This window comes from Apostichopus japonicus, chromosome 16, assembly GCF_037975245.1.
Source record: "Apostichopus japonicus isolate 1M-3 chromosome 16, ASM3797524v1, whole genome shotgun sequence".
In the NCBI taxonomy this organism is placed as follows: Eukaryota; Metazoa; Echinodermata; class Holothuroidea; order Aspidochirotida; family Stichopodidae; genus Apostichopus; species Apostichopus japonicus.
The window spans coordinates 13248611-13275089 of record NC_092576.1 but is presented as its reverse complement, the minus strand read 5'-3'; the positions used below and the strand labels follow the sequence as shown (position 1 = coordinate 13275089).

The 26479-nt window shown below is 48.7% G+C and overlaps 1 protein-coding gene across 4 annotated transcripts in view; it reads left to right on the top strand.

Annotated features, from left to right (window-relative positions):
• LOC139981954 (uncharacterized) overlaps positions 1-26479 on the top strand; it is a 46617-nt gene that overhangs the window by 14792 nt on the left and 5346 nt on the right. The window contains exons 1-3 of one of the 4 annotated variants that reach the window (XM_071994391.1): positions 22287-22342; positions 23594-23632; positions 26226-26479. The exon at positions 26226-26479 is cut by the window's right edge and continues 85 nt beyond it. In XM_071994391.1, the coding sequence (XP_071850492.1) occupies positions 22318-22342; positions 23594-23632; positions 26226-26479 (318 nt within the window). In that variant the 5' untranslated portion in view covers positions 22287-22317. Of the gene's footprint in view, positions 1-20488; positions 20537-22286; positions 22343-23593; positions 23633-24097; positions 24340-26225 lie in introns of those variants that run through there. The other 3 variants (XM_071994393.1, XM_071994394.1, XM_071994392.1) reach the window with 3 other exon arrangements.

Genomic DNA, 26479 nt, shown 5'->3' with positions numbered 1-26479 from the left:
GCGGGTAACATTTTCAATACTTACCCGTCTGCTACCCGCTAGACGGTCTAAGTAGCATGAAGTTTCCCGGAAGACGGGAACATGTTACCCGCGAGACTGGCTATAAGCGGGCTATGTAGCATCTTACCCGTCTGGCGGGAAATAAATTCCCGTCTTCCGGGAACATTTAGACGACTTTCACTGGGTCAGTTGCTACATAACCCGTCTGGCGGGTAACATGTTCAATTGTTAGCCCGTCTGGTGGGTAACATGACTTCCATGTCAGATGCTACTTAGCGCGTCTCGCGGGTAACATTTTCAATACTTACCCGTCTGTTAACCGCGAGACGGTCTAAGTAGCATGAAGTTTCCCGGAAGACGGGAACAGGTTTCCCGCCAGACGGGTAAAATGTAAACGGTATTGAAAATGTTACCCGCGAGACGGGCTATGAAGCATCTTACCCGTCTGGCGGAAAATAAATTCCCGTCTTCCGGGAAACTTTAGACGACTCCCACTAACTGGGTCAGTCAGATGCTCCATGGTTTCCCGGAAGACGGGATTTTATTTCCCGCCAGACGGGTAAGATGCTACATAGCCCGTTGAATACTTTCCCGCCAGACGGGTAAGTATTGAACATGTTACCCGCGAGACGGGCTATGTAGCATCTTACCCGTCTGGCGGGAAATAAATTCCCGTCTTCCGGGAAACTTTAGACGACTTTCACTAACTTGGTCAGTTGCTACATAGCCCGTCTGGCGGGTAACATGTTCAATTGTTAGCCCGTCTGGTGGGTAACATGTTCCCGAAACTTCATACGACTTCCACTAACTGGGTCAGATGCTACTTAGCGCGTCTCGCGGGTAACATTTTCAATACTTACCCGTCTGTTACCCGCGAGACGGTCTAAGTAGCATGAAGTTTCCCAGAAGACGGGAACAGGTTTCCCATCAGACGGGTAAGTATTGGACATGTTACCCGCGAGACGGGTTATGAAGCATCTTACCCGTCTGGCGGGAAATAAATTCCCGTCTTCCGGGAAACTTTAGACGACTTCCACTAACTGGGTCAGTTGCTACATATCCCGTCTGGCGGGTAACATGTTCAATTGTTTGCCCGTCTGGTGGGTGACATGTTCCCGAAACTTCATACGACTTCCACTAACTGGGTTAAATGCTACTTAGCGCGTCTCGCGGGTAACATTTTCAATACTTACCCGTCTGTTAACCGCGAGACGGTCTAAGTAGCATGAAGTTTCCCGGAAGACGGGACCATGTTACCCGCGAGACGGGCTATAAGCGGGCTATGTAGCATCTTACCCGTCTGGCGGGAAATAAATTCCCGTCTTCCGGGAAACTTTAGACGACTTTCACTGGGTCAGTTGCTACATAACCCGTCTGGCGGGTAACATGTTCAATTGTTAGCCCGTCTGGTGGGTAACATGACTTCCATGTCAGATGCTACTTAGCGCGTCTCCCGGGTAACATTTTCAATACTTACCCGTCTGTTAACCGCGAGACGGTCTAAGTAGCATGAAGTTTCCCGGAAGACGGGAACAGGTAAGTATTGAACATGTTACCCGCGAGACGGGCTATGAAGCATCTTACCCGTCTGGCGGAAAATAAATTCCCGTCTTCCGGGAAACTTTAGACGACTTCCACTAACTGGGTCAGTCAGATGCTCCATAGCCCGTCTCTCGGGTAACATGTTGAATACTTTCCCGCCAGACGGGTAAGTATTGAACATGTTACCCGCGAGACGGGCTATGTAGCATCTTACCCGTCTGGCGGGAAATAAATTCCCGTCTTCCGGGAAACTTTAGACGACTTTCACTAACTGGGTCAGTTGCTACATAGCCCGTCTGGCGGGTAACATGTTCAATTGTTAGCCCGTCTGGTGGGTAACACGTTCTCCAAACTTCATACGACTTCCACTACCTGGGTTAGATGCTTCTTAGCGCGTCTCGCGGGTAACATTTTCAATACTTACCCGTCTGTTAACCGCGAGACGGTCTAAGTAGCATGAAGTTTCCCGGAAGACGGGAACAGGTTTCCCGCCAGACGGGTAAGTATTGAACATGTTACCCGCGAGACGGGCTATGAAGCATCTTACCCGTCTGGCGGGAAATAAATTCCCGTCTTCCGGGAAACTTTAGACGACTTTCACTAACTGGGTCAGTTGCTACATAGCCCGTCTGGTGGGTAATATGTTCTCGAAACTTCATACGACTTCCACTACCTATGAAGATGCTACTTAGCGCGTCTCGCGGGTAACATTTTCAAAACTTACCCGTCTGTTAACCGCGAGACGGTCTAAGTAGCATGAAGTTTCCCGGAAGACGGGAACAGGTTTCCCGCCAGGCGGGTAAGTATTGAACATGTTACCCGCGAGACGGGCTATGTAGCATCTTACCCGTCTGGCGGGAAATAAATTCCCGTCTTCCGGGAAACTTTAGACGACTTTCACTAACTGGGTCAGTTGCTACATAGCCCGTCTGGCGGGTAACATGTTCAATTGTTAGCCCGTCTGGTGGGTAACACGTTCTCCAAACTTCATACGACTTCCACTACCTGGGTTAGATGCTTCTTAGCGCGTCTCGCGGGTAACATTTTCAATACTTACCCGTCTATTAACCGCGAGACGGTCTAAATAGCATGAAGTTTCCCAAAAGACGGAAACAGGTTTCCCGCCAGACGGGTAAGTATTGAACATGTTACCCGCGAGACGGGCTATGTAGCATCTTACCCGTCTGGCGGGAAATAAATTCCCGACTTCCGGGAAACTTTAGACGACTTCCACTAACTGGGTCAGATGCTCCATAGCCCGTCTCTCGGGTAACATGTTGAATACTTTCCCGCCAGACGGGTAAGTATTGAACATGTTACCCGCGAGACGGGCTATGAAGCATCTTACCCGTCTGGCGGGAAATAAATTCCTGTCTTCCGGGACACTTTAGACGACTTCCACTAACTGGGTCAGTCAGATGCTCCATAGCCCGTCTCTCGGGTAACATGTTGAATACTTTCCCGCCAGACGGGTAAGTATTGAACATGTTACCCGCGAGACGGGCTAAGTAGCATCTTACCCGTCTGGCGGGAAATAAATTCCCGACTCCGGGAAACTTTAGACGACTTTCACTAATTGGGTCAGTTGCTACATAGCCCGTCTCGCGGGTAACATGTTCAATTGTTAGCCCGTCTGGTGGGTAACATGTTCCCGAAACTTCATACGACTTCCACTAACTGGGTCAGATGCTACTTAGCGCGTCTCGCGGGTAACATTTTCAATACTTACCCGTCTGTTAACCGCGAGACGGTCTAAGTAGCATGAAGTTTCGCGGAAGACGGAAACAGGTTTCCCGCCAGACGGGTAAGTATTGAACATGTTACCCGCGAGATGGGCTATGTAGCATCTTACCCGTCTGGCGGGAAATAAATTCCCGTCTTCCGGGAAACTTTAGACGACTTTCACGAACTGGGTCAGTTGCTACATAGCCCGTCTGGTGGGTAACATGTTCAATTGTTAGCCCGTCTGGTGGGTAACATGTTCTCCAAACTTCATACGACTTCCACTACCTGGGTTAGATGCTACTTAGCGCGTCTCGCGGGTAACATTTTCAAAACTTACCCGTCTGTTAACCGCGAGACGGTCTAAGTAGCATGAAGTTTCCCGGAAGACGGGAACAGGTTTCCCGCCAGGCGGGTAAGTATTGAACATGTTACCCGCGAGACGGGCTATGTAGCATCTTACCCGTCTGGCGGGAAATAAATTCCCGTCTTCCGGGAAACTTTAGACGACTTTCACTAACTGGGTCAGTTGCTACATAGCCCGTCTGGCGGGTAACATGTTCAATTGTTAGCCCGTCTGGTGGGTAACATGTTCTCCAAACTTCATACGACTTCCACTACCTGGGTTAGATGCTTCTTAGCGCGACTTCCACTAACTGGGTCAGATGCTAAGTAGCATGAAGTTTCCCGGAAGACGGGAACAGGTTACCCGCGAGACGGGTTATAAGCGGGCTATGTAGCATAAATTCCCGACTTCCGGGAAACTTTAGACGACTTCCACTAACTGGGTCAGATGCTCCGTCTATCGGGAAATAAATTCCCGTCTTCCGAGAAACTTTAGACGACTTTCACTAACTGGGTCAGTTGCTACATAGCCCGTCTGGCGGGTAACATGTTCAATTGTTTGCCCGTCTGGTGGGTAACATGTTCCCGAAACTTCATACGACTTCCACTAACTGGGTTAGATGCTACTTAGCGCGTCTCGCGGGTAACATTTTCAATACTTACCCGTCTGCTACCCGCTAGACGGTCTAAGTAGCATGAAGTTTCCCGGAAGACGGGAACATGTTACCCGCGAGACGGGCTATAAGCGGGCTATGTAGCATCTTACCCGTCTGGCGAGAAATAAATTCCCGTCTTCCGGGAAACTTTAGACGACTTTCACTAAGTTGGTCAGTTGCTACATAGCCCGTCTGGCGGGTAACATGTTCAATTGTTAGCCCGTCTGGTGGGTAACATGACTTCCATGTCAGATGCTACTTAGCGCGTCTCGCGGGTAACATTTTCAATACTTACCCGTCTATTAACCGCGAGACGGTCTAAATAGCATGAAGTTTCCCGGAAGACGGAAACAGGTTTCCCGCCAGACGGGTAAGTATTGAACATGTTACCCGCGAGACGGGCTATGTAGCATCTTACCCGTCTGGCGGGAAATAAATTCCCGTCTTCCGGGAAACTTTAGACGACTTTCACTAACTGGGTCAGTTGCTACATAGCCCGTCTGGCGGGTAACATGTTCAATTGTTTGCCCGTCTGGTGGGTTACATGTTCCCGAAACTTCATACGACTTTCACTAACTGGGTTAGATGCTACTTAGCGCGTCTCGTGGGTAACATTTTCAATACTTAACCGTCTGTTACCCGCGAGACGGTCTAAGTAGCATGAAGTTTGCTCGAAGACGGGAACAGGTTTCCCGCCAGACGGGTAAGTATTGAACATGTTACCCGCGAGACGGGCTATGTAGCATCTTACCCGTATGGCGGGAAATAAATTCCCGTCTTCCGGGAAACTTTAGACGACTATCACTAACTGGGTCAGTTGCTACATAGCCCGTCTCGCGGGTAACATGTTCAATTGTTAGCCCGTCTGGCGGGTAACATTTTCAATACTTACCCGTCTGTTAACCGCGAGACGGTCTAAGTAGCATGAAGTTTCCCGGAAGACGGAAACAGGTTTCCCGCCAGACGGGTAAGTATTGAACATGTTACCCGCGAGACGGGCTATGTAGCATCTTACCCGTTTGGCGGGAAATAAATTCCCGTCTTCCGGGAAACTTTAGACGACTTTCACTAACTGGGTCATTTGCTACATAGCCCGTCTCGCGGGTAACATGTTCAATTGTTAGCCCGTCTGGCGGGTAACATTTTCAATACTTACCCGTCTGTTAACCGCGAGACGGTCTAAGTAGCATGAAGTTTCCCGGAAGACGGAAACAGGTTTCCCGCCAGACGGGTAAGTATTGAACATGTTACCCGCGAGACGGGCTATGTAGCATCTTACCCGTTTGGCGGGAAATAAATTCCCGTCTTCCGGGAAACTTTAGACGACTTTCACTAACTGGGTCATTTGCTACATAGCCCGTCTGGCGGGTAACATGTTCAATTGTTAGCCCGTCTGGTGGGTTACATGTTCCCGAAACTTCATACGACTTTCACTAACTGGGTTAGATGCTACTTAGCGCGTCTCGCGGGTAACATTTTCAATACTTAACCGTCTGTCACCCGCGAGACGGTCTAAGTAGCATGAAGTTTGCTGGAAGACGGGAACAGGTTTCCCGCCAGACGGGTAAGTTTTGAACATGTTACCCGCGAGACGGGCTATGTAGCATCTTACCCGTATGGCGGGAAATAAATTCCCGTCTTCCGGGAAACTTTAGACGACTTTCACTAACTGGGTCAGTTGCTACATAGCCCGTCTCGCGGGTAACATGTTGAATACTTTCCCGCCAGACGGGTAAGTATTGAACATGTTACCCGCGAGACGGGCTATGTAGCATCTTACCCGTCTGGCGGGAAATAAATTCCCGTCTTCCGGGACACTTTAGACGACTTCCACTAACTGGGTCAGTCACATGCTCCATAGCGCCTCTCTCGCTCGGGTAACATGTTGAATACTTTCCCGCCAGACGGGTAAGTATTGAACATGTTACCCGCGAGACGGGCTATGTAACATCTTACCCGTCTTCCGGGAAACTTTAGACTTTAAACAGACGGGTAGCGCGTCCCGCGGGTAACATTTTCAAAACTTACCCGTCTGTTAACCGCGAGACGGTCTAAGTAGCATGAAGTTTCCTGGAAGACGGGAACAGGTTTCCCGCCAGGCGGGTAAGTATTGAACATGTTACCCGCGAGACGGGCTATGTAGCATCTTACCCGTCTGGCGGGAAATAAATTCCCGTCTTCCGGGAAACTTTAGACGACTTTCACTAACTGGGTCAGTTGCTACATAGCCCGTCTGGCGGGTAACATGTTCAATTGTTAGCCCGTCTGGTGGGTAACATGTTCTCCAAACTTCATACGACTTCCACTACCTGGGTTAGATGCTTCTTAGCGCGACTTCCACTAACTGGGTCAGATGCTAAGTAGCATGAAGTTTCCCGGAAGACGGGAACAGGTTACCCGCGAGACGGGTTATAAGCGGGCTATGTAGCATAAATTCCCGACTTCCGGGAAACTTTAGACGACTTCCACTAACTGGGTCAGATGCTCCGTCTGGCGGGAAATAAATTCCCGTCTTCCGGGAAACTTTAGACGACTTTCACTAACTGGGTCAGTTGCTACATAGCCCGTCTGGCGGGTAACATGTTCAATTGTTAGCCCGTCTGGTGGGTAACATGTTCTCCAAACTTCATACGACTTCCACTACCTGGGTTAGATGCTTCTTAGCGCGTCTCGCGGGTAACAGTTTCAATACTTACCCGTCTGTTAACCGCGAGACGGTCTAAGTAGCATGAAGTTTCCCGGAAGACGGGAACAGGTTTCCCGCCAGACGGGTAAGTATTGAACATGTTACCCGCGAGGCGGGCTATGTAGCATCTTACCCGTCTGGCGGGAAATAAATTCCCGTCTTCCGGGAAACTTTAGACGACTTTCACTAACTGGGTCAGTTGCTACATAGCCCGTCTGGCGGGTAACATGTTCAATTGTTAGCCCGTCTGGTGGGTAACATGTTCTCCAAACTTCATACGACTTCCACTACCTGGGTTAGATGCTTCTTAGCGCGACTTCCACTAACTGGGTCAGATGCTAAGTAGCATGAAGTTTCCCGGAAGACGGGAACAGGTTACCCGCGAGACGGGTTATAAGCGGGCTATGTAGCATAAATTCCCGACTTCCGGGAAACTTTAGACGACTTCCACTAACTGGGTCAGATGCTCCGTCTGGCGGGAAATAAATTCCCGTCTTCCGGGAAACTTTAGACGACTTTCACTAACTGGGTCAGTTGCTACATAGCCCGTCTGGCGGGTAACATGTTCAATTGTTAGCCCGTCTGGTGGGTAACATGTTCTCCAAACTTCATACGACTTCCACTACCTGGGTTAGATGCTTCTTAGCGCGTCTCGCGGGTAACATTTTCAATACTTACCCGTCTGTTAACCGCGAGACGGTCTAAGTAGCATGAAGTTTCCCGGAAGACGGGAACAGGTTTCCCGCCAGACGGGTAAGTATTGAACGTGTTACCCGCGAGGCGGGCTATGAAGCATCTTACCCGTCTGGCGGGAAATAAATTCCCGTCTTCCGGGAAACTTTAGACGACTTCCACTAACTGGGTCAGTTGCTACATATCCCGTCTGGCGGGTAACATGTTCAATTGTTAGCCCGTCTGGTGGGTAACATGACTTCCATGTCAGATGCTACTTAGCGCGTCTCGCGGGTAACATTTTCAATACTTACCCGTCTATTAACGGGTAAGTATTGAACATGTTACCCGCGAGACGGGCTATGTAGCATCTTACCCGTCTGGCGGGAAATAAATTCCCGACTTCCGGGAAACTTTAGACGACTTCCACTAACTGGGTCAGATGCTCCATAGCCCGTCTCTCGGGTAACATGTTGAATACTTTCCCGCCAGACGGGTAAGTATTGAACATGTTACCCGCGAGACGGGCTATGAAGCATCTTACCCGTCTGGCGGGAAATAAATTCCTGTCTTCCGGGACACTTTAGACGACTTCCACTAACTGGGTCAGTCAGATGCTCCATAGCCCGTCTCTCGGGTAACATGTTGAATACTTTCCCGCCAGACGGGTAAGTATTGAACATGTTACCCGCGAGACGGGCTAAGTAGCATCTTACCCGTCTGGCGGGAAATAAATTCCCGACTCCGGGAAACTTTAGACGACTTTCACTAATTGGGTCAGTTGCTACATAGCCCGTCTCGCGGGTAACATGTTCAATTGTTAGCCCGTCTGGTGGGTAACATGTTCCCGAAACTTCATACGACTTCCACTAACTGGGTCAGATGCTACTTAGCGCGTCTCGCGGGTAACATTTTCAATACTTACCCGTCTGTTAACCGCGAGACGGTCTAAGTAGCATGAAGTTTCGCGGAAGACGGAAACAGGTTTCCCGCCAGACGGGTAAGTATTGAACATGTTACCCGCGAGATGGGCTATGTAGCATCTTACCCGTCTGGCGGGAAATAAATTCCCGTCTTCCGGGAAACTTTAGACGACTTTCACGAACTGGGTCAGTTGCTACATAGCCCGTCTGGTGGGTAACATGTTCAATTGTTAGCCCGTCTGGTGGGTAACATGTTCTCCAAACTTCATACGACTTCCACTACCTGGGTTAGATGCTACTTAGCGCGTCTCGCGGGTAACATTTTCAAAACTTACCCGTCTGTTAACCGCGAGACGGTCTAAGTAGCATGAAGTTTCCCGGAAGACGGGAACAGGTTTCCCGCCAGGCGGGTAAGTATTGAACATGTTACCCGCGAGACGGGCTATGTAGCATCTTACCCGTCTGGCGGGAAATAAATTCCCGTCTTCCGGGAAACTTTAGACGACTTTCACTAACTGGGTCAGTTGCTACATAGCCCGTCTGGCGGGTAACATGTTCAATTGTTAGCCCGTCTGGTGGGTAACATGTTCTCCAAACTTCATACGACTTCCACTACCTGGGTTAGATGCTTCTTAGCGCGACTTCCACTAACTGGGTCAGATGCTAAGTAGCATGAAGTTTCCCGGAAGACGGGAACAGGTTACCCGCGAGACGGGTTATAAGCGGGCTATGTAGCATAAATTCCCGACTTCCGGGAAACTTTAGACGACTTCCACTAACTGGGTCAGATGCTCCGTCTATCGGGAAATAAATTCCCGTCTTCCGAGAAACTTTAGACGACTTTCACTAACTGGGTCAGTTGCTACATAGCCCGTCTGGCGGGTAACATGTTCAATTGTTTGCCCGTCTGGTGGGTAACATGTTCCCGAAACTTCATACGACTTCCACTAACTGGGTTAGATGCTACTTAGCGCGTCTCGCGGGTAACATTTTCAATACTTACCCGTCTGCTACCCGCTAGACGGTCTAAGTAGCATGAAGTTTCCCGGAAGACGGGAACATGTTACCCGCGAGACGGGCTATAAGCGGGCTATGTAGCATCTTACCCGTCTGGCGAGAAATAAATTCCCGTCTTCCGGGAAACTTTAGACGACTTTCACTAAGTTGGTCAGTTGCTACATAGCCCGTCTGGCGGGTAACATGTTCAATTGTTAGCCCGTCTGGTGGGTAACATGACTTCCATGTCAGATGCTACTTAGCGCGTCTCGCGGGTAACATTTTCAATACTTACCCGTCTATTAACCGCGAGACGGTCTAAATAGCATGAAGTTTCCCGGAAGACGGAAACAGGTTTCCCGCCAGACGGGTAAGTATTGAACATGTTACCCGCGAGACGGGCTATGTAGCATCTTACCCGTCTGGCGGGAAATAAATTCCCGTCTTCCGGGAAACTTTAGACGACTTTCACTAACTGGGTCAGTTGCTACATAGCCCGTCTGGCGGGTAACATGTTCAATTGTTTGCCCGTCTGGTGGGTTACATGTTCCCGAAACTTCATACGACTTTCACTAACTGGGTTAGATGCTACTTAGCGCGTCTCGTGGGTAACATTTTCAATACTTAACCGTCTGTTACCCGCGAGACGGTCTAAGTAGCATGAAGTTTGCTCGAAGACGGGAACAGGTTTCCCGCCAGACGGGTAAGTATTGAACATGTTACCCGCGAGACGGGCTATGTAGCATCTTACCCGTATGGCGGGAAATAAATTCCCGTCTTCCGGGAAACTTTAGACGACTATCACTAACTGGGTCAGTTGCTACATAGCCCGTCTCGCGGGTAACATGTTCAATTGTTAGCCCGTCTGGCGGGTAACATTTTCAATACTTACCCGTCTGTTAACCGCGAGACGGTCTAAGTAGCATGAAGTTTCCCGGAAGACGGAAACAGGTTTCCCGCCAGACGGGTAAGTATTGAACATGTTACCCGCGAGACGGGCTATGTAGCATCTTACCCGTTTGGCGGGAAATAAATTCCCGTCTTCCGGGAAACTTTAGACGACTTTCACTAACTGGGTCATTTGCTACATAGCCCGTCTCGCGGGTAACATGTTCAATTGTTAGCCCGTCTGGCGGGTAACATTTTCAATACTTACCCGTCTGTTAACCGCGAGACGGTCTAAGTAGCATGAAGTTTCCCGGAAGACGGAAACAGGTTTCCCGCCAGACGGGTAAGTATTGAACATGTTACCCGCGAGACGGGCTATGTAGCATCTTACCCGTTTGGCGGGAAATAAATTCCCGTCTTCCGGGAAACTTTAGACGACTTTCACTAACTGGGTCATTTGCTACATAGCCCGTCTGGCGGGTAACATGTTCAATTGTTAGCCCGTCTGGTGGGTTACATGTTCCCGAAACTTCATACGACTTTCACTAACTGGGTTAGATGCTACTTAGCGCGTCTCGCGGGTAACATTTTCAATACTTAACCGTCTGTCACCCGCGAGACGGTCTAAGTAGCATGAAGTTTGCTGGAAGACGGGAACAGGTTTCCCGCCAGACGGGTAAGTTTTGAACATGTTACCCGCGAGACGGGCTATGTAGCATCTTACCCGTATGGCGGGAAATAAATTCCCGTCTTCCGGGAAACTTTAGACGACTTTCACTAACTGGGTCAGTTGCTACATAGCCCGTCTCGCGGGTAACATGTTCAATTGTTAGCCCGTCTGGCGGGTAACATTTTCAATACTTACCCGTCTGTTACCCGCGAGACGGTCTAAGTAGCATGAAGTTTCCCGGAAGACGGGAACATGTTACCCACCAGACGGGTAAGATGCTCCATAGCCCGTCTCTCGGGTAACATGTTGAATACTTTCCCGCCAGACGGGTAAGTATTGAACATGTTACCCGCGAGACGGGCTATGTAGCATCTTACCCGTCTGGCGGGAAATAAATTCCCGTCTTCCGGGACACTTTAGACGACTTCCACTAACTGGGTCAGTCACATGCTCCATAGCGCCTCTCTCGCTCGGGTAACATGTTGAATACTTTCCCGCCAGACGGGTAAGTATTGAACATGTTACCCGCGAGACGGGCTATGTAACATCTTACCCGTCTTCCGGGAAACTTTAGACTTTAAACAGACGGGTAGCGCGTCTCGCGGGTAACATTTTCAAAACTTACCCGTCTGTTAACCGCGAGACGGTCTAAGTAGCATGAAGTTTCCTGGAAGACGGGAACAGGTTTCCCGCCAGGCGGGTAAGTATTGAACATGTTACCCGCGAGACGGGCTATGTAGCATCTTACCCGTCTGGCGGGAAATAAATTCCCGTCTTCCGGGAAACTTTAGACGACTTTCACTAACTGGGTCAGTTGCTACATAGCCCGTCTGGCGGGTAACATGTTCAATTGTTAGCCCGTCTGGTGGGTAACATGTTCTCCAAACTTCATACGACTTCCACTACCTGGGTTAGATGCTTCTTAGCGCGACTTCCACTAACTGGGTCAGATGCTAAGTAGCATGAAGTTTCCCGGAAGACGGGAACAGGTTACCCGCGAGACGGGTTATAAGCGGGCTATGTAGCATAAATTCCCGACTTCCGGGAAACTTTAGACGACTTCCACTAACTGGGTCAGATGCTCCGTCTGGCGGGAAATAAATTCCCGTCTTCCGGGAAACTTTAGACGACTTTCACTAACTGGGTCAGTTGCTACATAGCCCGTCTGGCGGGTAACATGTTCAATTGTTAGCCCGTCTGGTGGGTAACATGTTCTCCAAACTTCATACGACTTCCACTACCTGGGTTAGATGCTTCTTAGCGCGTCTCGCGGGTAACAGTTTCAATACTTACCCGTCTGTTAACCGCGAGACGGTCTAAGTAGCATGAAGTTTCCCGGAAGACGGGAACAGGTTTCCCGCCAGACGGGTAAGTATTGAACATGTTACCCGCGAGGCGGGCTATGTAGCATCTTACCCGTCTGGCGGGAAATAAATTCCCGTCTTCCGGGAAACTTTAGACGACTTTCACTAACTGGGTCAGTTGCTACATAGCCCGTCTGGCGGGTAACATGTTCAATTGTTAGCCCGTCTGGTGGGTAACATGTTCTCCAAACTTCATACGACTTCCACTACCTGGGTTAGATGCTTCTTAGCGCGACTTCCACTAACTGGGTCAGATGCTAAGTAGCATGAAGTTTCCCGGAAGACGGGAACAGGTTACCCGCGAGACGGGTTATAAGCGGGCTATGTAGCATAAATTCCCGACTTCCGGGAAACTTTAGACGACTTCCACTAACTGGGTCAGATGCTCCGTCTGGCGGGAAATAAATTCCCGTCTTCCGGGAAACTTTAGACGACTTTCACTAACTGGGTCAGTTGCTACATAGCCCGTCTGGCGGGTAACATGTTCAATTGTTAGCCCGTCTGGTGGGTAACATGTTCTCCAAACTTCATACGACTTCCACTACCTGGGTTAGATGCTTCTTAGCGCGTCTCGCGGGTAACATTTTCAATACTTACCCGTCTGTTAACCGCGAGACGGTCTAAGTAGCATGAAGTTTCCCGGAAGACGGGAACAGGTTTCCCGCCAGACGGGTAAGTATTGAACGTGTTACCCGCGAGGCGGGCTATGAAGCATCTTACCCGTCTGGCGGGAAATAAATTCCCGTCTTCCGGGAAACTTTAGACGACTTCCACTAACTGGGTCAGTTGCTACATATCCCGTCTGGCGGGTAACATGTTCAATTGTTAGCCCGTCTGGTGGGTAACATGACTTCCATGTCAGATGCTACTTAGCGCGTCTCGCGGGTAACATTTTCAATACTTACCCGTCTATTAACGGGTAAGTATTGAACATGTTACCCGCGAGACGGGCTATGTAGCATCTTACCCGTCTGGCGGGAAATAAATTCCCGACTTCCGGGAAACTTTAGACGACTTCCACTAACTGGGTCAGATGCTCCATAGCCCGTCTCTCGGGTAACATGTTGAATACTTTCCCGCCAGACGGGTAAGTATTGAACATGTTACCCGCGAGACGGGCTATGTAGCATCTTACCCGTCTGGCGGGAAATAAATTCCCGACTCCGGGAAACTTTAGACGACTTTCACTAACTGGGTCAGTTGCTACATAGCCCGTCTCGCGGGTAACATGTTCAATTGTTAGCCCGTCTGGTGGGTAACATGTTCCCGAAACTTCATACGACTTCCACTAACTGGGTCAGATGCTACTTAGCGCGTCTCGCGGGTAACATTTTCAATACTTACCCGTCTGTTAACCGCGAGACGGTCTAAGTAGCATGAAGTTTCCCGGAAGACGGAAACAGGTTTCCCGCCAGACGGGTAAGTATTGAACATGTTACCCGCGAGACGGGCTATGTAGCATCTTACCCGTCTGGCGGGAAATAAATTCCCGTCTTCCGGGAAACTTTAGACGACTTTCACTAACTGGGTCAGTTGCTACATAGCCCGTCTGGCGGGTAACATGTTCAATTGTTTGCCCGTCTGGTGGGTTACATGTTCCCGAAACTTCATACGACTTTCACTAACTGGGTTAGATGCTACTTAGCGCGTCTCGCGGGTAACATTTTCAATACTTAACCGTCTGTTACCCGCCAGACGGTCTAAATAGCATGAAGTTTGCTGGAAGACGGGAACAGGTTTCCCGCCAGACGGGTAAGTATTGAACATGTTACCCGCGAGACGGGCTATGTAGCATCTTACCCGTATGGCGGGAAATAAATTCCCGTCTTCCGGGAAACCTTAGACGACTATCACTAACTGGGTCAGTTGCTACATAGCCCGTCTCGCGGGTAACATGTTCAATTGTTAGCCCGTCTGGCGGGTAACATTTTCAATACTTACCCGTCTGTTAACCGCGAGACGGTCTAAGTAGCATGAAGTTTCGCGGAAGACGGAAACAGGTTTCCCGCCAGACGGGTAAGTATTGAACATGTTACCCGCGAGACGGGCTATGTAGCATCTTACCCGTCTGGCGGGAAATAAATTCCCGTCTTCCGGGAAACTTTAGACGACTTTCACTAACTGGGTCAGTTGCTACATAGCCAGTCTGGCGGGTAACATGTTCAATTGTTAGCCCGTCTGGTGGGTAATATGTTCTCGAAACTTCATACGACTTCCACTACCTGGGTCAGATGCTACTTAGCGCGTCTCGCGGGTAACATTTTCAAAACTTACCCGTCTGTTAACCGCGAGACGGTCTAAGTAGCATGAAGTTTCCCGGAAGACGGGAACAGGTTTCCCGCCAGACGGGTAAGTATTGAACATGTTACCCGCGAGACGGGCTATGAAGCATCTTACCCGTCTGGCGGGAAATAAATTCCCGTCTTCCGGGAAACTTTAGACGACTTTCACTAACTGGGTCAGTTGCTACATAGCCCGTCTGGTGGGTAACATGTTCAATTGTTAGCCCGTCTGGTGGGTAACATGTTCTCCAAACTTCATACGACTTCCACTACCTGGGTTAGATGCTACTTAGCGCGTCTCGCGGGTAACATTTTCAAAACTTACTGGCCGTGCTGGTCGTCCTTTTGTGTTTTTTTGAATGTTTGAGTGGGGGGTTGGGCGTTTTGTCTCTGCAGGTCGGCGGGCGTATGTTTTTATTGGCTCGCTTGACCTGAGTTTCGTTTTTCAGAATGGGATGGTTCGGTAGTGCCGTTTGGCCGTGACGTTTTATATCCCGCATGGCGGGTCACGTAAAAAGCACATTTTCAAAACTTACCCGTCTGTTAACCGCGAGACGGTCTAAGTAGCATGAAGTTTCCCGGAAGACGGGAACAGGTTTCCCGCCAGGCGGGTAAGTATTGAACATGTTACCCGCGAGACGGGCTATGTAGCATCTTACCCGTCTGGCGGGAAATAAATTCCCGTCTTCCGGGAAACTTTAGACGACTCTTACTAACTGGGTCAGTTGCTACATAGCCCGTCTGGCGGGTAACATGTTCAATTGTTAGCCCGTCTGGTGGGTAACATGTTCTCCAAACTTCATACGACTTCCACTACCTGGGTTAGATGCTTCTTAGCGCGACTTCCACTAACTGGGTCAGATGCTAAGTAGCATGAAGTTTCCCGGAAGACGGGAACAGGTTACCCGCGAGACGGGTTATAAGCGGGCTATGTAGCATAAATTCCCGACTTCCGGGAAACTTTAGACGACTTCCACTAACTGGGTCAGATGCTCCGTCTGGCGGGAAATAAATTCCCGTCTTCCGAGAAACTTTAGACGACTTTCACTAACTGGGTCAGTTGCTACATAGCCCGTCTGGCGGGTATCATGTTCAATTGTTTGCCCGTCTGGTGGGTAACATGTTCCCGAAACTTCATACGACTTCCACTAACTGGGTTAGATGCTACTTAGCGCGTCTCGCGGGTAACATTTTCAATACTTACCCGTCTGCTACCCGCTAGACGATCTAAGTAGCATGAAGTTTCCCGGAAGACGGGAACATGTTACCCGCGAGACGGGCTATAAGCGGGCTATGTAGCATCTTACCCGTCTGGCGGGAAATAAATTCCCGTCTTCCGGGAAACTTTAGACGACTTTCACTAAGTTGGTCAGTTGCTACATAGCCCGTCTGGCGGGTAACATGTTCAATTGTTAGCCCGTCTGGTGGGTAACATGACTTCCATGTCAGATGCTACTTAGCGCGTCTCGCGGGTAACATTTTCAATACTTACCCGTCTGTTAACCGCGAGACGGTCTAAGTAGCATGAAGTTTCCCGGAAGACGGAAACAGGTTTCCCGCCAGACGGGTAAGTATTGAACATGTTACCCGCGAGACGGGCTATGTAGCATCTTACCCGTCTGGCGGGAAATAAATTCCAGACTTCCGGGAAACTTTAGACGACTTCCACTAACTGGGTCAGTCAGATGCTCCATAGCCCGTCTCTCGGGTAACATGTTGAATACTTTCCCGCCAGACGGGTAAGTATTGAACATGTTACCCGCGAGACGGGCTATGAAGCATCTTACCCGTCTGGCGGGAAATAAATTCCTGTCTTCCGGGACACTTTAGACGACTTCCACTAACTGGGTCAGTCAGATGCTCCATAGCCCGTCTCTCGGGTAACATGTTGAATACTTTCCCGCCAGACGGGTAAGTATTGAACATGTTACCCGCGAGACGGGCTATGTAGCATCTTACCCGTCTGGCGGGAAATAAATTCCCGACTCCGGGAAACTTTAGACGACTTTCACTAATTGGGTCAGTTGCTACATAGCCCGTCTCGCGGGTAACATGTTCAATTGTTAGCCCGTCTGGTGGGTAACATGTTCCCGAAACTTCATACGACTTCCACTAACTGGGTCAGATGCTACTTAGCGCGTCTCGCGGGTAACATTTTCAATACTTACCCGTCTGTTACCCGCGAGACGGTCTAAGTAGCATGAAGTTTGCTGGAAGACGGGAACAGGTTTCCCGCCAGACGGGTAAGTATTGAACATGTTACCCGCGAGACGGGCTATGTAGCATCTTACCCGTATGGCGGGAAATAAATTCCCGTCTTCCGGGAAACTTTAGACGACTATCACTAACTGGGTCAGTTGCTACATAGCCCGTCTCGCGGGTAACATGTTCAATTGTTAGCCCGTCTGGCGGGTAACATTTTCAATACTTACCCGTCTGTTAACCGCGAGACGGTCTAAGTAGCATGAAGTTTCCCGGAAGACGGAAACAGGTTTCCCGCCAGACGGGTAAGTATTGAACATGTTACCCGCGAGACGGGCTATGTAGCATCTTACCCGTCTGGCGGGAAATAAATTCCAGACTTCCGGGAAACTTTAGACGACTTCCACTAACTTGGTCAGTCAGATGCTCCATAGCCCGTCTCTCGGGTAACATGTTGAATACTTTCCCGCCAGACGGGTAAGTATTGAACATGTTACCCGCGAGACGGGCTATGAAGCATCTTACCCGTCTGGCGGGAAATAAATTCCTGTCTTCCGGGACACTTTAGACGACTTCCACTAACTGGGTCAGTCAGATGCTCCATAGCCCGTCTCTCGGGTAACATGTTGAATACTTTCCCGCCAGACGGGTAAGTATTGAACATGTTACCCGCGAGACGGGCTATGTAGCATCTTACCCGTCTGGCGGGAAATAAATTCCCGACTCCGGGAAACTTTAGACGACTTTCACTAATTGGGTCAGTTGCTACATAGCCCGTCTCGCGGGTAACATGTTCAATTGTTAGCCCGTCTGGTGGGTAACATGTTCCCGAAACTTCATACGACTTCCACTAACTGGGTCAGATGCTACTTAGCGCGTCTCGCGGGTAACATTTTCAATACTTACCCGTCTGTTACCCGCGAGACGGTCTAAGTAGCATGAAGTTTGCTGGAAGACGGGAACAGGTTTCCCGCCAGACGGGTAAGTATTGAACATGTTACCCGCGAGACGGGCTATGTAGCATCTTACCCGTATGGCGGGAAATAAATTCCCGTCTTCCGGGAAACTTTAGACGACTATCACTAACTGGGTCAGTTGCTACATAGCCCGTCTCGCGGGTAACATGTTCAATTGTTAGCCCGTCTGGCGGGTAACATTTTCAATACTTACCCGTCTGTTAACCGCCAGACGGTCTAAGTAGCATGAAGTTTCCCGGAAGACGGAAACAGGTTTCCCGCCAGACGGGTAAGTATTGAACATGTTACCCGCGAGACGGGCTATGTAGCATCTTACCCGTCTGGCGGGAAATAAATTCCAGACTTCCGGGAAACTTTAGACGACTTCCACTAACTTGGTCAGTCAGATGCTCCATAGCCCGTCTCTCGGGTAACATGTTGAATACTTTCCCGCCAGACGGGTAAGTATTGAACATGTTACCCGCGAGACGGGCTATGAAGCATCTTACCCGTCTGGCGGGAAATAAATTCCTGTCTTCCGGGACACTTTAGACGACTTCCACTAACTGGGTCAGTCAGATGCTCCATAGCCCGTCTCTCGGGTAACATGTTGAATACTTTCCCGCCAGACGGGTAAGTATTGAACATGTTACCCGCGAGACGGGCTATGTAGCATCTTACCCGTCTGGCGGGAAATAAATTCCCGACTCCGGGAAACTTTAGACGACTTTCACTAATTGGGTCAGTTGCTACATAGCCCGTCTCGCGGGTAACATGTTCAATTGTTAGCCCGTCTGGTGGGTAACATGTTCCCGAAACTTCATACGACTTCCACTAACTGGGTCAGATGCTACTTAGCGCGTCTCGCGGGTAACATTTTCAATACTTACCCGTCTGTTACCCGCGAGACGGTCTAAGTAGCATGAAGTTTGCTGGAAGACGGGAACAGGTTTCCCGCCAGACGGGTAAGTATTGAACATGTTACCCGCGAGACGGGCTATGTAGCATCTTACCCGTATGGCGGGAAATAAATTCCCGTCTTCCGGGAAACTTTAGACGACTATCACTAACTGGGTCAGTTGCTACATAGCCCGTCTGGCGGGTAACATGTTCAATACTTACCCGTCTGGCGGGAAACCTGTTTCCGAAACTTCATACGACTTTCACTAACTGGGTTAGATGCTACTTAGCGCGTCTCGCGGGTAACATTTTCAATACTTAACCGTCTGTTACCCGCGAGACGGTCTAAGTAGCATGAAGTTTGCTGGAAGACGGGAACAGGTTTCCCGCCAGACGGGTAAGTTTTGAACATGTTACCCGCGAGACGGGCTATGTAGCATCTTACCCGTATGGCGGGAAATAAATTCCCGTCTTCCGGGAAACTTTAGACGACTTTCACTAACTGGGTCAGTTGCTACATAGCCCGTCTCGCGGGTAACATGTTCAATTGTTAGCCCGTCTGGCGGGTAACATTTTCAATACTTACCCGTCTGTTACCCGCGAGACGGTCTAAGTAGCATGAAGTTTCCCGGAAGACGGGAACATGTTACCCACCAGACGGGTAAGATGCTCCATAGCCCGTCTCTCGGGTAACATGTTGAATACTTTCCCGCCAGACGGGTAAGTATTGAACATGTTACCCGCGAGACGGGCTATGTAGCATCTTACCCGTCTGGCGGGAAATAAATTCCCGTCTTCCGGGACACTTTAGACGACTTCCACTAACTGGGTCAGTCACATGCTCCATAGCGCCTCTCTCGCTCGGGTAACATGTTGAATACTTTCCCGCCAGACGGGTAAGTATTGAACATGTTACCCGCGAGACGGGCTATGTAACATCTTACCCGTCTTCCGGGAAACTTTAGACTTTAAACAGACGGGTAGCGCGTCTCGCGGGTAACATTTTCAAAACTTACCCGTCTGTTAACCGCGAGACGGTCTAAGTAGCATGAAGTTTCCCGGAAGACGGGAACAGGTTTCCCGTCTGGCGGGAAATAAATTCCCGTCTTCCGGGAAACTTTAGACGACTTTCACTAACTGGGTCAGTTGCTACATAGCCCGTCTGGCGGGTAACATGTTCAATTGTTAGCCCGTCTGGTGGGTAACATGTTCCCGAAACTTCATACGACTTCCACTAACTGGGTCAGATGCTACTTAGCGCGTCTCGCGGGTAACATTTTCAATACTTACCCGTCTGTTACCCGCGAGACGGTCTAAGTAGCATGAAATTTCCCGTAAGACGGGAACAGGGTTCCCGCCAGACGGGTAATTATTGAACATGTTACCCGCGAGACGGGTTATGTAGCATCTTACCCGTCTGGCGGGAAATAAATTCCCGTCTTCCGGGAAACTTTAGACGACTTCCACTAACTGGGTCAGTCGCTACATAGCCCGTCTCTCGGGTAACATGTTCAATTGTTAGCCCGTCTGGTGGGTAACATGTGCCCGAAACTTCATACGACTTCCACTAACTGGGTCAGATGCTACTTAGCCCGTCTCGCGGGTAACATGTTCAATTGTTAGCCCGTCTGGCGGGTAACATTTTCCCGTCTGTTACCCGTCTGTTACCCGCGAGACGGTCTAAGTAGCATGAAGTTTCCCGGAAGACGGGAACAGGTTTCCCGCCAGACGGGTAAGTATTGAACATGTTACCCGCGAGACGTGCTATGTAGCATCTTACCCGTCTGGCGGGAAATAAATTCCCGACTTCCGGGAAACTTTAGACGATTTCCACTAACTGGGTCAGTCAGATGCTCCATAGCCCGTCTCTCGTGTAACATGTTGAATACTTTCCCGCCAGACGGGTAAGTATTGAACATGTTACCCGTGAGACGGGCTATGTAGCATCTTACCCGTCTGGCGGGAAATAAAGTCCCGTCTTCCGGGAAACTTTAGACGACTTTCACTAACTGGGTCAGTTGCTACATAGCCCGTCTGGCGGGTAACATGTTCAATTGTTAGCCCGTCTGGTGGGTAACATGTTCCCGAAACTTCATACGACTTCCACTAACTGTGTCAGATGCTACTTAGCGCGTCTCGCGGGTAACATTTTCAATACTTACCCGTCTGTTACCCGCGAGACGGTCTAAGTAGCATGAAGTTTCCCGCCAGACGGGAACAGGTTTCCCGCTAGACGGGTAAGTATTGAACATGTTATAAATTAACATGAAATAAATGAAATAAATTCCCGTCTTCCGGGAAACTTTAGACGACTTTCACTAACTGGGTCAGTTGCTCCATAGCCCGTCTCTCGGGTAACATGTTCAATACTTTCCCGCCAGACGGGTAAGTATTGAACATGTTACCCGCGAGACGGGTTATGAAGCATCTTACCCGTCTGGCGGGAAATAAATTCCCGTCTTCCGGGAAACTTTAGACGACTTTCACTAACTGGGTCAGATGCTCCATAGCCCGTCTCTCGGGTAACATGTACAATACTTTCCCGCCAGACGGATAAGTATTGAACATGTTACCCGCGAGACGGGTTATGAAGCATCTTACCCGTCTGGCGGGAAATAAATTCCCGTCTTCCGGGAAACTTTAGACGACTTTCACTAACTGGGTCAGTTGCTACATAGCCCGTCTCTCGGGTAACATGTTCAATTGTTAGCCCGTCTGGTGGGTAACATGTTCCCGAAACTTCATACGACTTCTACTAACTGGGTTAGATGCTACTTAGCGCGTCTCGCGGGTAACATTTTCAATACTTACCCGTCTGTTACCCGCGAGACGGTCTAAGTAGCATGAAGTTTCCCGTAAGACGGGAACAGGGTTCCCGCCAGACGGGTAATTATTGAACATGTTACCCGCGAGACGGGTTATGTAGCATCTTACCCGTCTGGCGGGAAATAAATTCCCGTCTTCCGGGAAACTTTAGACGACTTCCACTAACTGGGTCAGTCGCTACATAGCCCGTCTCTCGGGTAACATGTTCAATTGTTAGCCCGTCTGGTGGGTAACATGTGCCCGAAACTTCATACGACTTCCACTAACTGGGTCAGATGCTACTTAGCCCGTCTCGCGGGTAACATGTTCAATTGTTAGCCCGTCTGGCGGGTAACATTTTCCCGTCTGTTACCCGTCTGTTACCCGAGACGGGCTATGTAGCATCTTACCCGTCTGGCGGGAAATAAATTCCCGACTTCCGGGAAACTTTAGACGATTTCCACTAACTGGGTCAGTCAGATGCTCCATAGCCCGTCTCTCGGGTAACATGTTGAATACTTTCCCGCCAGACGGGTAAGTATTGAACATGTTACCCGCGAGACGGGCTATGTAGCATCTTAACCGTCTGGCGGGAAATAAATTCCCGTCTTCCGGGAAACTTTAGACGACTTTCACTAACTGGGTCAGTTGCTACATAGCCCGTCTGGCGGGTAACATGTTCAATTGTTAGCCCGTCTGGTGGGTAACATGTTCCCGAAACTTCATACGACTTTCACTAATTGGGTCAGTCAGATGCTCCATAGCCCGTCTCTCGGGTAACATGTTGAATACTTTCCCGCCAGACGGGTAAGTATTGAACATGTTACCTGCGAGACGGGCTATGCAGCATCTTACCCGTCTGGTGGGTAACATGTTCCCGAAACTTCAGACGAATTCCACTAAGTCAGATGCTATCCTTAGCCCGTCTCGCGGGTAACATTTTCAATACCTGTCTTCCGGGAAACTTTAGACGACTTCCACTTACTGGGTCAGATGCTCCATATCCCGTCTCTCGGGTAACATGTTCAATACTTTCCCGCCAGACGGGTAAATTCCCGTGTAACATTTTCAATACTTACCCGTCTGTTACCCGCGAGACGGTCTAAGTAGCATGAAGTTTCCCGGAAGACGGGAATATTTTTCCCGCCAGACGGGTAAGTATTGAACATGTGCTTTTTACGTGACCCGCCATGCGGGATACAAAACGTCACGGCCAAACGGCACTACCGAACCATCCCATTCTGACAAACGAAACTAAGGTCTAGCGAGCCAAAAAAACATACGCCCGCCGACCTGCAGAGACAAAACGCCCAACCCCCTCCCCACTCAAACATTCAAAAACGTACAGAAGGACGACCCGCACGCAGCGAAACGAAAAAACCCTCCCCAGCACACCAGCGTCCAAAAAAGGCAGCCCCAGATAAACGGCGAAAATCGCCTTCAATCTGAAGGCGAATGTCAGACTTCACCGCCTCCAGGACTGCCTGCCAACTGGCAAATTTCCCCCTAAAAACCAAATTACATCTATTCCGCCAAACATGTTTTTTTACAATAGAGCAAACAAAAATGATGCGGTGCAACACAGCTACCGAACAAACTGGAGGGTCTACCCCATATAAAATAAAGCCCTGCCCTACCGACCATGAACGGTCTCCCGTAAGTATTGAACATGTTACCCGCGAGACGGGCTATGTAGCATGATACTCGTCTGGTGGGTAACATGTTCCCGAAACTTTAGACGACTTCCACTAAGTGGGTCAGATGATCCATAGCCCGTCTCGCGGGTAACATGTTCAATACTTTCCCGCCCGTCTGGTGGGTAACATGTTCCCGAAACTTTAGACGACTTTCACTAACTGGATCAGATGCTCCATAGCCCGTTTCCCGCCAGACGGGTAAGTATTGAACATGCTACCCGTGAGACGGGCTATGTAGCATCTTACCCGTCTGGTGTGTAACATGTTCCCGAAACTTCATACGACTTCCACTAACTGGGTCAGATGCTACTTAGCCCGTCTCGCGGGTAACATTTTCAATACCTGTCTTCCGGGAAACTTTAGACGACTTCCACTAACTGGGTCAGATGCTCCATAGCCCGTCTCTCGGGTAACATGTTCAATACTTTCCCGCCAGACGGGTAAGTATTGAACATGTTACCCGCGAGACGGGCTATGTAGCATCTTACCCGTCTGACGGGAAATAAATTCCCGTCTTCCGGGAAACTTTAGACGACTTACACTAACTGGGTCAGATGCTCCACAGCCCGTCTCTCGGGTAACATGTTCAATACTTTCCCGATAGACGGGTAAGTATTGAACATGTTACCTGTTACCATGTTAATTGACCTCTGGTGACCTTGGATCACATCACGGTTATTTTAGAAAACGTGCCCCTACTATAACACAATTTGTCCCAATATATCAGCCATGTCAGACTTTGTGACTAGAAGTTGTTGCAAAAAGTAGCATAATTTTGCAGTTTTTTTTGCACATAACCCTTGGATGACCTAATGGTTGTTATCAAAAATGTTCCCCTTGATGATGTGCACTCTGTCCTAAAATCCCAACCTTGATGGACATTTGGTTCTCAAGTTATTTTAAAAATACTAGTTTTTGACCCCTAATTGACCTTTGTTGACCTTGGATCATATAACCGTTATATTTTGGAAACGATCGCTTACCCCATTCACAACTAGTCCCAAAATATCAACCATGTCGGACCCTGTCAGTGGTAGTTTTACAAGTTATTGAGAAAAAACACATTTTGACCAATAAATGACCTTTGGTGACCTTGAATCACAAGGTTATTTTGGAAAATGTGCCCTACTTCATTCACAACTTGTCTTAATATACCAGCCATGTCAGACTTCGTGACTAGAATTTGTTGCAAAAATTAGCATAAGTTGGCATTTTTTGCACATAATCGACCTTGAATGACCTTGAATGACCTGATGGTTTTTATCAAACATGTTCCTCTTGATGATGTGCACTCTGTCCCAAAATTTGTTTGGCCTACAATGTACACACATGATGTTATTGCTAGAAAGGTATCAAAACCAACCTTTGGCCCCTCTTAACTTGAGAACTGGGTGTCCGATTGAAACGGGAGTTGGTTTCCTATATAGCACAAAAAGCTTTATCATATATCAGATTAATGACAAACTTTTTTTTATTTTGCCCCGTATCTCCTAAAATGAGCATATTTTCAAGATTTGACCTTTGACCTTTTGACCTCGCGGTCAGATGTAGTTTGACACGCTGCTTCCAAAAAGCAACATGAAAATTATGTGCGACCATCCTAACTGTACTTATTAAAAAACAAAAACAAATGACCTCTGATAACTTCGCACACGAAGGTCTCACAGGGGTCAATGATGGACCATTTTGATCGAAAGGTACCTTTGAGAAACGACCCCTTACCCCATTCACCACTAGTCCCAAAATATTAACCATGTCGGACCCTGTCAATGGGAGTTATTGCTTGTTTTGATATTTTGGTTTTTTTGGCCTCTAACTGACCTTTGGTGACCTTCACAGGCACCAGAAACAATAGGGCACATCTACTCAATGTGGTACTCATATACACCAAATATTAGATTGGTACAAGCTTCCCTACTTGAGATATCGTGTTTACAAGCGAAGCGTCACACACACACAAACACGCACACGCACACACTCCGTCTGCATGTCTGCATAGGTGCGATTATCATCGAAAACAAAAATGACCGCTCCCTGAGTAAATAAGGATAAATCTCATATAAAAACAAAATCTTAGATGTTTGTGGGAGTTGTTCTTCACAAAGACCAAAATAAAGATTGGTGGTAGGGGTTTACGTATCCAGTGGCGTAGGAAGGTACTTTTGAGTGGAGGGGGGGCTGAAGACTGATGGTCGGCCTGGGGGAGGGGTCTAAGGGAATTTTTTGCATTTCCAGGTGGCCTCAGATGAAATTTTGGTGCAATATAGCACACTTGAACACCCACTCCCTTTTGTAAATAATTTTGCATTTTCACCTGGCCTTAGATGCAATTTGGTGCTCCAAATGAGATTTTTTTTTCTGCTAAAATGACGAATGTTGTTATCATTTATTGAGAAATGAAAAAGGGGTTTTCTGACTTGCGAAGCGGGGGGGGGGCGGAATGATACTTCCGCCCTTCCCCCCATATTTTTCACTGGGGGCTTCCCCAGCCCCCCGGTTCCTACGCCCTTGTACATATCTTTTAAGCTCTTTCTAAACAAAGATACCTTACCCACCAACGTGAAATTTGAACGATCCGCTGCGGTCAATGCTGTCTCTTACGAAGGATAGAACTGTAAATACTAACAAACGCGATTATATCTTTGGTGTATTGAAAGTTGTCACTTCATTATTCTCTTTCCGATATTCAACAAGTTATTATAACGCTAATACAGCTCGAAGTTGCAAATGAAATCAAGTGTAAACCTCATTAATATTATAAAATACAGTGTACAGTCCCTAACAATAAAAGCTCGATTGATTAAATCATCGAGTTAAGAACAAGATAATGCGATGGTTATTTCATCGAACAGTCAGCCATATTTTGCTCCTCCATAAAAATGTATACAATTGTTTTGTTTTGGTCTTTATATATTCAAGGGACTACACACGCCAACTCTGCCGAACAAGGGTTTTTCATTGTCGTAAATGGACCTCAGCTAGGACGAAAATCTCAAGATACTTTGTACCTGTATGCTTTACATTCTATCATACAACCGGGCTTCACTGAGAATGTGTTCGAAAAGCAAGGTGGATTACTGACCCAATATGTTGACACTGGGAGAATACCAGCAACAGAAACGCCACAACTTGGCGCATTTCTCTCGATTGGAGCAACGACTCGCTACAGAGGA